At 37.7% G+C, this 14,580-nt stretch overlaps 1 protein-coding gene across 1 annotated transcript; it reads left to right on the top strand.

The window, feature by feature from the left end:
* The first annotated feature begins 31 nt into the window (after nt 1–31).
* LOC140937356 (tRNA-dihydrouridine(16/17) synthase [NAD(P)(+)]-like) lies at nt 32–14,253 on the top strand. Its single transcript, XM_073386911.1, has 14 exons — nt 32–319; nt 1,520–1,783; nt 1,931–2,013; nt 2,405–2,508; nt 3,237–3,381; nt 4,208–4,313; nt 4,967–5,008; nt 5,425–5,491; nt 6,002–6,126; nt 6,933–7,085; nt 8,023–8,101; nt 9,483–9,550; nt 12,029–12,155; nt 13,622–14,253. The coding sequence occupies exons 1-14, from the start codon at nt 110–112 to the stop codon at nt 13,720–13,722; spliced, it is 1,674 nt and encodes a 557-aa protein (XP_073243012.1). The 5' UTR covers nt 32–109; the 3' UTR covers nt 13,723–14,253.
* The last annotated feature ends 327 nt before the right edge of the window (nt 14,254–14,580 follow it).

Here is a 14,580-nt window from a genome sequence, read left to right as displayed (position 1 = left end):
GAGAGGTCGAGGGAAACTGGGACGGAAAACATCAAAATGGCGGCGAAAGCTTGGCGAAAGCGGCAAATCAAAATTGTGATCAATAATCTCTTTGAGCTTTCCTTTTAATATGTCAACGTTAAAGTTTCTTTCTAACTGCCGGTATATTGCATCACCGTTTTCCAATTTAGAAGATCTATCTTGGAGGATACTTTTGAGGAATTTAGGTGTTCATCTGTGCTTTACACGTTCTGTAACAGCGGTAGACTGTGATGGAAATACAAACAATCTATTCGGGAGCGCAACAATGGGGCATACTGATCGTCCTTTAATCGTCCAGGTAAGACGAAGTAACATTTATGGTGGTGTTTTTTTAGGTTTCTACAGTGGCATGTTGTACAAAGATACCAATTTGGGGATGTAAATTCTCTCTTTATGTAGGTATATCAATGTTAAGAACGGGGGAGGGGGATGGGGTTGGTACGGGCATAGAAAAGGCGCAATACAAATAATAAACAAAATAATAATAAATAATTTGAACACTTCCTTTGTCCCCTCAGGACATTTTATCACATTTGAACCATTTTCCAGGCCCAAGGGTCGGAAATTTGAACCCCACCGCCCCCCCCCCCCCCCCCAAAAAAAAAATATTCAGATGCTTCACGTATGCCCATACAGCCCGTCCTCCCGGTCCACACATTGATACCTGCATTATGCAGTACATTGTACTTACCCCCTTCCTCCAACGCCACTCACTTCAACTCATCAAAACCATCCCACCCCACCCCACACAGAAATAGACCAAGTGCCTAGGAGGTTCAGGAAAATCAGAGGTAAAAATACTGTGCTTGACTAGGAGTCAATTGATAATTATAACAAATGAATAAATAAATAGATGGATAGGTAAATGAATAAATAAATAAATAACAATTCAGTAGCAGTACATCCACATAGTGGTTCTTCATTAACCTTTCCTGATTGAGGTGAGCGGAAACCCAAGTACCTGGAGAAAAACCTCTTAGAACAAGAAACAGAACTAACAACAAACTCCAACACTGGTGGGAGGCAACAGGAGCCCATAACCCGGAGCGAGCAACTTCCATGCGCCTGTGTCGCAGCGATTTCGCGGAACAGTTTATTTTTAGAACAGTCTTTGCATGAATTTTGAATATCTTCTAAATTCCACAAACCAGTCAGCAAAACCTACAGACCTAAAAATGATACTTTTTGGCTTTTAATAACATTTAGTTTTCCTTTTTGATATCTTATACTTTGAATGCGCTCATAGACATGGTGGAGATTCTATTTTAGCAGGAACAAACTGCCCTAAACTGGTCTGTAAAAAAGCTGTGACATAGGCCTAGTATGGGAGTTGCTCACTCTGGGTTACGGGCTGGTAGAGGCGATTGCTCTCACCACTGCCCCAATGAAAAGGAGCTGAGGTTAGCTTTGATTTAAATTATTTGGAGACTGAAAAAACCGTACATTTAGTGTTAAAGCTTTACTATGCTGAGTAATAATTGATTGATAATTTTGTTAGCTGCAACCAGGGAATATGGACAGTCTTGTGCAAGCGGTGAAGGAACTAAGAGACATTTGTGATGCAGTTGACGTCTGTGACTTCAGCTCCAGTTCTATTTCGTGCTCAACAGATGAACATGACAGATGGAAATCTTGGGTTAGCTGTATCCAACAAATCAACCAAGAGTGTGAAACACCTCTTCTTTGTAAGCTTCCTTTTAGTCGGCAAACAGTTGATGATACTATAAGGAAAGGAAAATCCCTTCAAGAAGCAGGCTGTCAGGTAATTTTAAGTGAAGGACAGCTATAATATTCTTTTAAGGTTCGAGGATTTCAGATGGGCTTTAAAACATATTTTTTAATTTTTGCTCATTTGATGAGGGTATTTATAACTGCTGTTTAGCTTCATTTTGTTTTTTCCTTTTTTTAGATTATACTGTTACACAAACACAGACCAGAGAGGGTTAATTTTCTTGTCACCAAAAATGACTGGGATGCAGTCAAGACCATCTGGTAATGAGAGTACCTTGAGGACCACTGATGAAAAAAAAACTAAATGCATGTTTCCTTCCATGGCCTGCCCCTTGTTGCTTGTGGAAACAACCCAGTCAAATAATATGGGTGTCACTAAGGGCCAGGGGCGGCGTATTTCCTCTGGCTTGTACATGTACATGTATAAGCATGACCCCAGCTATTTTCTTAGTGGCAGCCTCCAAATTTTAACAATTTTTTTTGCTGGAACTTTTACATTAAATGTCATGTTTGTTCTCCAAAATATTCCCCAGAGTTTTGGGGACATGTAAAGTTGTTTCTTTTTTGGTACATATTATTGACAGTTGTATGGAATAATATTATTATAAGAGAAATATTTCATGTCTTGTTGCTTAATTTTCATTTTGTCTAGTGACTCTGTTTCTGTGCCATTCATCCTTGATGTGGGCTCATCTAGTTTGTGGGAAATTGATAGATGCATAGAATACACTGGAGTTCAAGGAATAGCTGTGTCAGGTAAGGATTATTTCAGTCATCAGCATCTGTTCTAGTGTTAGAATTGTCAAGAAGGTACATGTATCTTAGCTCCAAGATCTAGGTATATATGTAACATTTCAGGGGACATCCTGATGAAACATTTTTCTTTTGTTTTAAAATGCAAGACTTAACAGTTTCCCATAAAAGTTACTTTGCAAAGCCCAGTGGATTGTTCAAGAAATGAGACTACAATTTGGAAACTTGACTTCAATTTTACTTTTCAGTTTTGAGGACCATTGCTCCTGCCTCAACATTTTTGCTTGCCAATCTATTTTCCCTTTAACAACTAGATATTCATTTTTCTTATTCAATTCATGTTATAGATAATAGCCACAGACCTCTGCAGCTAATTGTTATTCATTACTTACTTGTTAGGTTTCTCTAGACTGTCGACAAATAGCCAAAGCAAAAATATTAAATCAATAAGAATAGCCATATTCGTTGCTCTAGGATGAAGACTGTTTCCTTACATAAATGTACATTGATGTGTGATCTGTGAAGCTGTTGTTGCCACTCAGACAGTAAGGGGGCATGTTTTCTTGAAGCAACTTGTATTGCACATACCTGCATCACATTCTTAGAATGAAAGTACATGTATATTTAACTGGTCTGGGAACTAAACAATGTGCCTGTAACCTTTTCTGACTTAAGGTTTCCACAATAATTCATGTCTTTTAATAATATTGTGTTCTGTTTATTTTTCAAAGACTCTTTAGATGCCAATCCAGCACTGTTTTGTAAGAAACAGCCAACAGTTTTGGATGTGGTTGATCAGTACCTGGAGTTGTGTGAGGTTTACAATACACCTCTTCCTAATATCAAACAACATCTCATCAATTTCTGTGGATACTAGTAAGGAGATCTTAAAAATTACATTCTGTAATGAGAGAATCCACTTGAAGGGACTGTGTCCTGCAATTTAGCAAATTTAATTCAGCCACTAGAAACTTAGCCTGAAGAAGTGACGACAGGAAATACGTTTGCTGTTCACAGGCTACTGGAAACTGTCCAACAGTCTGAGTTTGTAAAATGTACAAATAACCACTTTTAAACAATATTGAAGTAAAGATTTAAGTAACAGAAGAATGAAATACACAAAAAGCCTAATTTTGAAGAAAGGTTCAATTATCGAATATCCAAAAGAAGGTACAAATGGGCAAAATTGAGGAAGATTTTCAAATGCAGATTGCCGTAATAATTTTATTTGGGTTTTTAAAAGCTTATTAGTTTTTCAAAGTTTATCACTGTTGTCTGTAACTTTATACATGAAGGATTTATTAAAAAACGCCATAATACTCTTTATTTTCGTCTATTATCTTGCATAAGTGTTGTTTTCAATTAATAATAATAATAATAATAACACAATTTTTATAGCGCTAACTCCACTAATTGACCAAAGTGCTTTACAATTCATAACATTAAAATAATTAAAAAGATCCCACTGGTAATAAAATATGAATAAATTAAAAACCTATTTGCAGTCTTATTTATAAAAATATCACAATAAATCCTATTCGAAATTATCAAAAAGTTAAACATTATATGCTTTTTTAAAAAGATCGGTCTTTAAGTGTTAACAGTCCATGCAGTAGGGAATCACAGATACATTGTACCTCTTCAAATCAGTATTGGGTTACCATTAAACACACATGACCTCAAACTTGATTGCCCTTTTCAGTCTTTCCAGGTTTCATGGAGTTACAACGCAAATGGAAGATATAGAAAACTTAGGTGAAATTCGGATGCTGATAGGTGAATTAAAGAAAGAAATGACACGTCTTTCGGTAAGTCTGCCAGATTATTAAGTTTTAAGAGTCGTTTAAAACTTTTCCACACTCCTTTTAATCTCTACTTAGGGCAGTTTCTCTTAGTCTCTTTTTATACGTACATGTACAGTGTAGTCTGTCACACACAGAAAACTCACTCTCCTAGCCTGAAAAAACTGCCAACATTTTTCCACCAAATGATGTCTCAGGAGGAAAAGTAGAAATTCCATACTGATAATGTAGTGCCACAAGGGATTTTTGCTTCAGCCAATCAGAAGCACTACCAAGATCTAGGTTGAGACATGTCATCAGTATGGAATTTCTGCGCTCGTTCCTCAGATGTTATTTTGCGGGGAAACCAGTGGTGGCATTGTGAAATGTCAGCTGTTTTCCTAGTCTACTATTAACATCCCTACTTGAGAATAATTTGTTTAGAAAGTGTGTGTCTTCTAATAACCCAGTAGGTGAAATCATTTGAACAATATGGTGATAAACCCACTGAATAGAAAATTTGTGATGGGGGAAAAGTAATTATTTTTGATAACAATACTAAAAGTAACTATTATTATTATTATTATTGTTATTTTTAATAAATTATTATTATTTATAAATACTATTACAAGGGCTAGTATTAGCTTATAGTATTTTTCTAACTTTCTTTTTGTCTTCAGAAGAGTGAGATGAAGTCCTTGCTAAGACTGAAAAGAAAGAAGGTATTAGAGTTACATGTACAATATGTACCCCTAATTGCAATAACGTTGTGTTAGAAAAATGAAAAAACGAAAAAGCCAAATAGGAATTAATTAGGCTAAGAAGCCTAGTGAATTCATAGCAACATCTGCACATGGACCTCATATTTGCTTCTTGGAATTTTCTATTGTTTTAAAGGTGAAAAACAATAAAAAATTTCAGCAGGGAAATGCAACGGCTGCAAATGAATCCACCCTAAGAATATGGCTTTGTTAGCCTAATTAATTCCTATTTGGCTTTTTCCTTTCTTTTTTTTTTTTACAACAACGTTATTGCAATTAGGTGTATATCCATAAATAAAGTTAGGAGGTGGATATAAAACTTAGAATTCTCAGACTATTTGGTGATCTTTTTTTGGATGTTTGTTTGTTTTTTGCAGGAAACCTTTAAACGAAGGCGGGAGGAGAAACAGGAGAACGGGAAATGTGAACCAGTCACACTAAAAGGTACATAATTTACTGCAGTACATTTTGTAAAGTTTTATGAGGGAATAATAAGAGACAGTATAAGTTTAGGTAACAACCTCGTTTACAATTCAAAAGAGGCAAAAGAGAGACCTAGCTACTGGGGTAGATTTTGGTGAGTTAAATCCCCCACGAGGAAATTACCACTTAAAATGTCTAGAGGTAAAGGTTGCTTAGGGGAGGTAAATGCTTACCAGTATCGAACTACAGTCAGTCTCTACCAAAAACTGCAATACAAGGAGTGTCGTGTTACTAAAACATCATCAAGCTGTTTGGAAAACTGATCGCTTTGAAGAGGTTGTTGCACAAGGGACTTGACTATAGAGTTTTCAAGCATGGAAACGTTTCTTCTGAACATCTTTATTTTTTATTAGCATATTACCAAAGATGTTCTTATCAGTTCCCACACACGTATGACCCAACAATATTGAATTCTTTTAGGCCTGAAAGCTCTGGTGTTGGATTTAAACTGTATTTTTATTTCTCCATTAGAAGAAGACCACGTGCCAAAATTGTTAAAGAAGAAAATTCAAAAAGAGAGAGTAGAAAATGCAATGAAGAATGGCGGCCAGAGAATAGCCATCGATTTTACTTTATCAGAAGACATGAGTAACAAGGTGAACACAGTTTTCCTCCGACAGTTTGATGATTTTCATTCCCCGCACTAGCATGTTCTTTCTGCTTGAATGGTCTTCACTTTGTCAGCTCCATTCATCTGAGAATTTTGGAGAGCTGGCTTCTACTGTCGCCAATCTACACACGCAGAACCACTTCAAAGCCTGAATATTATTCAAGTTCTCTTCTGACTTTCTTTCTGAGATTCGTGGTGAACTCAAATTTGCCTTTAGTCCACGGCAGGGGTATTTTGCAGAACGCCGAATGTCTCTGAAGTTTAGTGATTAGGGTGACTGTTGACCAATAGTCGGTCGCTTGTCGGCCGTTTGTCGACCGCCTGTCGGCCCATTGTTGGTCGACAGATTTTTTGGGGAACTGTTCTTCAATGTTTCCGCAAACTGAGTGAATCAAGTTCCAGATCAGTTTTCCCAGTATTATGGACCTAGATGGAACCTGATTCACTCAGCGGTTTCCTAAACCCAATCACTAAACTCAAAGTCGTTCGACCTTCTCCATTAGGTGTTCGGAATTCTGCAAAATACCCCTGCCGTTTAGTTCACGCTAGCGACATAAATTACGTTTTGACAGCGTCTTGTTTACAGTGGTTATCGTAGCACCTCAGCTATTGAATTGTTAGAGCGCACTGCCTGTACTCGGAATTGCTTTCAGTTGGAATCTTGTCCGCTCCTTGTTCGTTACATTACAATTATGTTATATAACATGTTTTTCGTAGAAGTGACAGTTCCAGAGACTAAATTGGAGCTGGCATCATCATGCCTGGTAAATGACTCTGTGTTACTATTTACAGGAAGTGACCAAACTTGCAGCTCAAGTGAGACAGCTATATGGTTCTAACATGAAATCAGTATCCCCTGTTTTTCTCCAACTGACGGGACTGGACACAAATGGTAGAGTGTACCGCGAGTGTGTCAGACAGTCGCTAGATTTCAACAAGCTTTTGGTAAGTAAACTGGTAGAAGTCAAATGAAACTGTTAGTTTCATGTTTGAAGCCACATGAAAGTAATCTAATACCCAGATTTCTTGCTTCGTCCAAAGCAGATCCAGCTACAACATTATCATTTTTACGTAAGCTACGGTAAAATGGGCAACACTAACGTGCAACTTTTTTTGCAACATTGCTTCAAAACCAGTTGAAGAGCTATGTTGTGCGTTTTATCACCTGCGGATCAAACTTGTTTTGCAACCGAACAAATCAGGTTGTTTCAAGTTGCGTGAATTCTGACTTTTGATACGCGGGAGTCAGGCCATACACTGGAGTTGCGTCATTTGCTACAAAACACCAAAATAAGTTTGCCTTGGGCCGGTAAAACGCGCAACATGTACAGATTGTGTTGCAAGAATTAGAACTAGTCTCTACTTTCTGCAGGAAAGTTTTACAACCCCGAACAACCTGATCTGATTGGTTACTTCGAAGTCTCATGACATCTAACAATGAAACTGTTTCCCCCCAAAATCTCTGAGTGGGCAACATTGCAAAATCTATGACGTCAGAGCGTAACAATGTAGTCTCATGTTGACAGCCGTTACAGCAAGTGTGAAAAAAAATTTGCAGGCAATTTTAACTTTAAGCCATTAGCTACACAACAAATTGACCAAAATTTCAAAATAATATCGAGTATACAGGGGAGCTAAAAGGGAAACAGTAAACGTGAAGAACGTCAGCCTTTATTTTCAGGCTGAAAGTTTAAGAAAGTGTTATTACAGTATTTCTAGTTAGAGCCAGATTCCTTATGAATAAGCACATGAATAATTTAACTCACAAACAAAACTGATAAATCATCCCTTATTTGCTTTGATAATGCAACTTTTACTTCTTTTATCAATTTGCTGAAAATAGGCTGTATATCTTTCCAATACTTTTTTTGTATTATTTGAGGTGCACAGGACGGAAGAGAGTTTCTTAGAAGTGTTTGACGTCGAAGACATTGTATATCTTACACCAGACTCCCCCCACGGTATGATATGGTATTTATTATCTGGAATTGTCTTGAACCCACGGCTTATTACGATACCGCAAATTGGCTTACTATCGGAGCCAGAGGGCGCTTTATATCCTGGCCTTAGATTTTTTCGGTCTCAAGTACAGGTGTAGATAGGTGGGGGGCGGGGATGAGGGTCTTATAAGTGGCAGTTAACGATACTTAAAAAAAGAAATACAACTCGACTGTCGTCGTCCCTAATCCAAAGTATGGTAGTATAAATCAAAACCAATTCCACGAGGGTAATACATTTTTTTGTGTTCCAGTACGTTGTTGTCACATATAAGGCTATAAACAAATGTAATTAGAAAGAATACTCAACTAATCGAAGGAAAATCAATAGAGAGGGGAAGTGTTACGTCACATTACTATGACATTAAAATTTTTGCATGTCAACAATCTTTCGTTGATAGAGACGGCCATTCGCATTGTCGAACGATGAAAGAAACGTACCGTTTTGTTCCTGTATATGCAATCATGCACAGGAACAAAGTCGTATATGGCAATTTTTTCGTTCTTTTTATCGGCTAGGACCACGGTTTGTTGTGATCCAGAAATTTTGCTACCATGGCAACGTGACAAACGACGTCTCCTCTCTACTGGCATTTTTTTACAGTCAAAGCATGTCATGCGTTCCTATCGCTAGTGGACTAAAAAATTCATGAATGGAAAACTGATTTGGTTTGTTGATTCAATAATCCATTCGTAAAAAGGAATAATGCAATAGTCAAATCTGACCTCGATTCAATAATTAAATGTTGATTTGGGTTAAATCTACCTGTTCTTTATCCTTGTCTGTTGTGTTCAATCGTATTTGCTTCCCTTTTCCTACCGTTTACGATTGCGTTTTTCATTGCCTTTAATCAAAATAACGGCTAGAATAGACAGACCGCAAACGCAAAGAAACTGACAAAGGCCGAGGATCGAAATCTGCCAATCACCGCACATACACTGACCTCAGTTTGACCATCGTGTTTTCTAAGAGGTCAGGTCTGTTGCATTGATTACTGGCAGCAAAATGGCGAACAAGTAACAGTTTGTTTGTGTTTGAACTTCAGAACTTGCCTGCACTCGACTCTAGAAAAAAAAGAAGAAAAAACAAATTCTGAGGTCAACTTGTGGAAAGTGTAATTTTTTCAGTAATCGAATCAGCATTCGATTATTGAATAAGGGCTGAATATGAATGTTGGATTGTTCATTTTATGAATGGATTATTGAATCAACAAACAAAATCACTTTTCCATTAATGAACTCATTACTTCATTAGCGACGGGAACGCTTGACCTGCTTTGGCTGTAAAAAGCCTTTTTTACCAAGGATTGAACGAAAGTTGATATGCTTTTCTTTAATGTTTCAGTTCTCGAGAAACTTAACAATGATAAAGTTTACATCATAGGCGGGCTTGTAGATCATCACGTCCTCAGGGTAAGAATTACGTACTCCGGCGGATTAAGACAGCTATTGACAATATTCTTCAAACCCTCGACAAGTTTGTGGTGACCTGCATCTGCTGATTTTAGTTCATCTTATTCATATAACTTATAAGAAATGTTATTTGTAATTTTATTATTTGCCAGGCATATGTGATCATATCCAAATGCTTAAGGTGACTCGACCCAGTTTTTTTAGGGGGGTACCACCCTACTTTGAAGCTCTCTGGCATCCCCACCTTTACTTTTATCGTAAGTCTAACACATAGAATGGATAACATATAGATCAATCTACAATATGACATAAAATTTTTGGCGATCGGAGTAAATGTCCCATGGTTACAATGCCACGCCCCTTTGAGGTCTGAGTCGAAAATCTGCTGTTGCCGGCATTTTTTCGGGAAAATCTCTCGGCTACACATAGTGCCCATTAGTGCCTTGCGCTGAACATAGTTTCACCAAAATCGCAAAGACCCAATTCGAGAAATTCAGCGGTTTTCAAATTTAGGTCATAATTTATGCGAAAATGATAAGCAAACTTTACACGTATTATATCTAATAAACTATGAGATTCGTCTCTGTATTTTGGACATCCTTATAACAGATGGGTCCTTGCAAGTCAGCAAAACGCTTTAGGGCCTTGTAAATGCGCGCGATTTCGAGCAAAGCAAACATATAGAAATTATAGTTTTCGCTATTTGTTGACGTTTGTCAGCGTTTAAGAGTCTTTCTCACGAAAAAAGCATTTTCTTAAAAATTCGTAGTTTTTTTTCCTCCAAATTTTTCCAGGGCCACAATTGATTAACTAACTACCCGTACTCTGAATTTCATGGTCATTGAAAAACTGTGACATTACCTTCTTTTAGCCCAAACTTGAGTAAACATTGAAGATTTTTAGCGTTTTGGCTGAGTTTGTGCTTTGGGAGTTGTCTATTGTTTCTAGTCTGTCATTATACAGCATTCTTGTTCAGCACGCGTGCAATGACCACGCTTGGCTGACTTCCGAATGCTCACCGAGATATGATAATTTAGTATAAGAAAATAGAAGGGATTCCCGTCACGAGTTGGTTTAATTATTGGCTTGCATTAAACCTATGAAAAATGATATTTTTTTAATAGTAAGTAGATTTAGTGTGTAGCACTTCTTGATTTTTTTGCAAAGGCGCAAGAAGCACGAGAATTGATTAAAAATTGTGAGTTAAACCTCTTTGTATCACGCGATGGCCTGTCTCCCTGTACAAGAATGCTGTATCATGACAGACTAGAAACGATAGACAATTCCCAAAGCACAAACTCAGCCAAAACGCTAAAAATCTTCAATGTTTACTCAAGTTTGGGCTTATAGAAGATAATGTCACAGTTTTTCAATGACCATGAAAGTCAGCGTCCGGGTAGTTAGTTAATCAATTGTGGCCCTGAAAAAATGTGAAGGAAAAAAAACTACGAATTTTTAAGAAAATGCTTTTTTGGTGAGATTGACCCTTAAACGCTAACAAACGTCAACAAATAGCGAAAACTATAGCTTCTATATGTTTGCTTTGCTCGAAATCGCGCGCATTTACAAGGCCCTAAAGCGTTTTGCTGACTTGCAAGGACCCATCTGTTATAAGGATGCCCAATATACAGAGATGAATCTCATAGTTTATTAGATATAATTCGTGTAAAGTTTGCTTATCATTTTCGCATAAATTATGACCTAAATTTGAAAACCGCTGAATTTCTCGAATTGGGTCTTTGCGATTTTGGTGAAACTCTGTTCAGCGCAAGGCACTAATGCGCACTATGTGTAGCCGAGAGATTTTCACGAAAAAATGCCGGCAACAGCAGATTTTCGACTCAGACCTCAAAGGGGCGTGGCATTGTAACCACGTGACATTTACTCCGATCGCCAAAAATTTTATGTCATATTGTAGATTGATCTATATGTTATCCATTCTATGTGTTAGACTTACGATAAAAGTAAAGGTGGGGATGCCAGAGAGCTTCAAAGTAGGGTGGTACCCCCCCCCAAAAAACTGGGTCGAGTCACCTTAAATGTACTTTCTATGGTTTATATTGAGTATATACTAAATATAGATGGTGCTGCTATCATATCCGTCTTTTCAAATCATGATTGAAAGCATTTCCTTTACTGATTCTTAATGTGTAGAACACTGATTGGTGTTGGTTTTTGTGCTGCTTATTGACCACGTAAATTGTTTGCTAGCTTGCTTTTCTATATTGTCGTGAAATTACTAATATATTTGCTAACAAACTGAATACACTGAATCTTAAACTGAAATTAATACAGAAGCGAAGCGAACCAAGGAAACTCGCTTGCTTACCTTCAAAAACCCACTCTCAGAAATTTTTGACCGCAACCTCAAATGTGATAATAGCCATTTATCTATTATGCTTTGCACATTAACGAGTTGATATGCTAATATGCACATACCTAGAAGAAATTTTACTTATATCCGCCTCGATGTTTAAGGACAGGACCAGGTCGCGAGCTGAAGCTAAGAATGTGAACACAGCACGGCTTCCCATTGAAGAGCACATGGAAAGAAAGAGCAAACCTGGAAACCACTCCTTATCAAAAGTGCTTACAGTAAACCAAGGTATAGTCGACTCCCAATAAGTCGAAGTAATTGTTGTTTTCCTTTAGATCATTTCTAAATAATTTTATCCACGATAACACAAAGCATGTGTTAAGCGCGTGACGAGTCGGGAAAAGAAAAATAAACAGTATACTGCATTCCTAGACGTTGAATTTATCTTTTTCAAGGCTTGTACCCATTCATTCTTCCAATGGGTTTAGCGTTTAGCATGGAGTGAGACTCGAACTCCGGATCTGTAGGTCCGGCGCTTAAGCCTCGCCCGTCGCGTTGTTTCATTAGTAAATGGGTACTGACTACATACTGCTGGGGGATAACCCTGGGATGGACTAGCATCTCGTCCAGGGGCAGTAGCAATACCCCTGGGCATGCTTCCTACTAAGGAAACCAGCATAAGCTCCGGCCGTACGGTTGGTTACCGAAATCAAGTTTTGACGGTGTTTAGACAAACCATGGCTAATTTTAATCTGACTTCTTATTTTGAGGTGAAATGATTGGCTTTAATCGATTGAAAAGTTAGTTAGTTACTGAGGGCGGTAATCAATTCTTTGACCGGAATGAACATGTCGAACAACTATGTAAGAAACTGACAAAACGTGTAGGTCTTAGATCGACCAGACAATATCTTTCTCTAAACGAGCGCATACTTTCTTACAACACAACTATTAAGCCTGTATTCCTATACGGCGGAGCAGTCTGGAGTTCAACATCAAAATGTAATATTAGACGAATTTTTCGTCTTCAGAAAAGAGCAACTCGTGTTATTTTAGGCCTAAAAACGCGAGACCAACGTACTGTAACCCTATTCAAGAGACTAGACTGGCTACCCTTTTATGACGAGATCAATGTAAATAAATTATGCTTATTCTACAAATGCTTAAATGGACAATTCCCAGAGTACTTAGGTAGTAGATTGGTGCGTAACAGCGACATGTCGACCAGAACCTCACGCTATGGTGATATAACTATACGCTGTCCTGCATGGGTATAACCGTGACACAGAAGGTGGAAAAACTTTTCTTGTTACAGCTGCAAAACTTTGCCACTCTCTACCTATTTATATAAGATCTAGCACCTGTATTAACGCATTCAAACAGAACTATTGTAATTTTATAAAGGATGGTTATGCTGGCTTAGATAGCTTTCCCATTTCATAATTTTTTTATATATTTTTTTTTACCCGTTTTTACCTTTTTCCTTTTTTTTTACTGCTTTTACCCTTTTTAATATTTGTAAATTAGTTTTATATATTTTCATTCAATGTTTGTCCTTCAAGTCATCACTTTAACCACCCAGTAGAGAATTTAGTGGCCCTCCTGGGTAACGTAGTTGCACAATGATTGCGAGCAGAGTGTTTTGGTTGTAGTGCCCTGCACAGTTGTTATTTGTGTCGTCACGCAGCTCTTCTGGCTCTTTGTATAACATGTGATATAATTGTATCGTATCCATTTTGTTCTCATTTGTTTCAGTTTTTGACATTCTGTTGAAATTTCATGAGACTGAGGAGTGGCGATTTGCACTGGAGACCTGTATCCCGCCTCGCAAAGGATTAGTTGTAAAGCAGCCGTAGCTCTTGTCAACTGAACACGTAACGCAAGGACATTTGTTCCCCAGAGAGTCCGCCTGTCACAGCCTCGCGTTAAGAAAGCTGACAAGAGAAAAACGCAGTCCCTAAAGCAGTTGTACAACACGATCGTCTGAGATATAGCTAGTGAGAAACTAAAGATATTCACCTCTTGTTGGCGTGACGGCGACTGGGTACCTCTTCAAATCATATTAAGAGCGATGGAACAATGTGTTCGGGTCTGGGACAATAAACAGTTAAACTATGCTCCATTAATTCCGTTTTCCATGGTAGAGAGTATGTCTTACCTGAGCTTTCTAAAGTGAATGACAATGACTTGAAAATGAGTGGCTAACAAAGCCTCTTTACTGAGTTAATCGAACGCTTACTGATTTGGGGTAGGGGGAAAAGGGCCAACAATTCCTTTCCCCTTCAACCTACCCCCTGAATCGATAAAGCTTGCTCGGAAACAACGTGGTACGCTAGAACGAGAACTTTGTAAATGAATGAAATACATGGTTCAACAACAAACATAAATGTGGTGGATATGGTTGTTTGTATTTGTGTGTTTATATTTGTGTATTTTGCAATCTGTTTAATCAACACGTACGATTTATTTATGATACCGTTTCGGGTTTCGATGAGTTAAAAAAAAATGAAAAATAATAACAAATGATAATAACTAGAGGTTCCATATTGGAAGAAATATATCAAGCATGAGACGCAGTGTTTCATCAGCAGATGAAACAGTGCACTAAGAAGAGAGTTGAAAATACGACGCGCAGCGGAGTATTTTTGACGAACTTCGAATGTGTGTCGAATGCTTGATATTACTTCTCAAACAAAATGATTTTTAGAAGGAGA

This window comes from Porites lutea, chromosome 5 (genome assembly GCF_958299795.1).
Source record: "Porites lutea chromosome 5, jaPorLute2.1, whole genome shotgun sequence".
Classification (NCBI taxonomy): domain Eukaryota; kingdom Metazoa; phylum Cnidaria; class Anthozoa; order Scleractinia; family Poritidae; genus Porites; species Porites lutea.
Note: the sequence above shows the minus strand (reverse complement) of the source record. Positions and strands in the feature narration are given on the sequence as shown.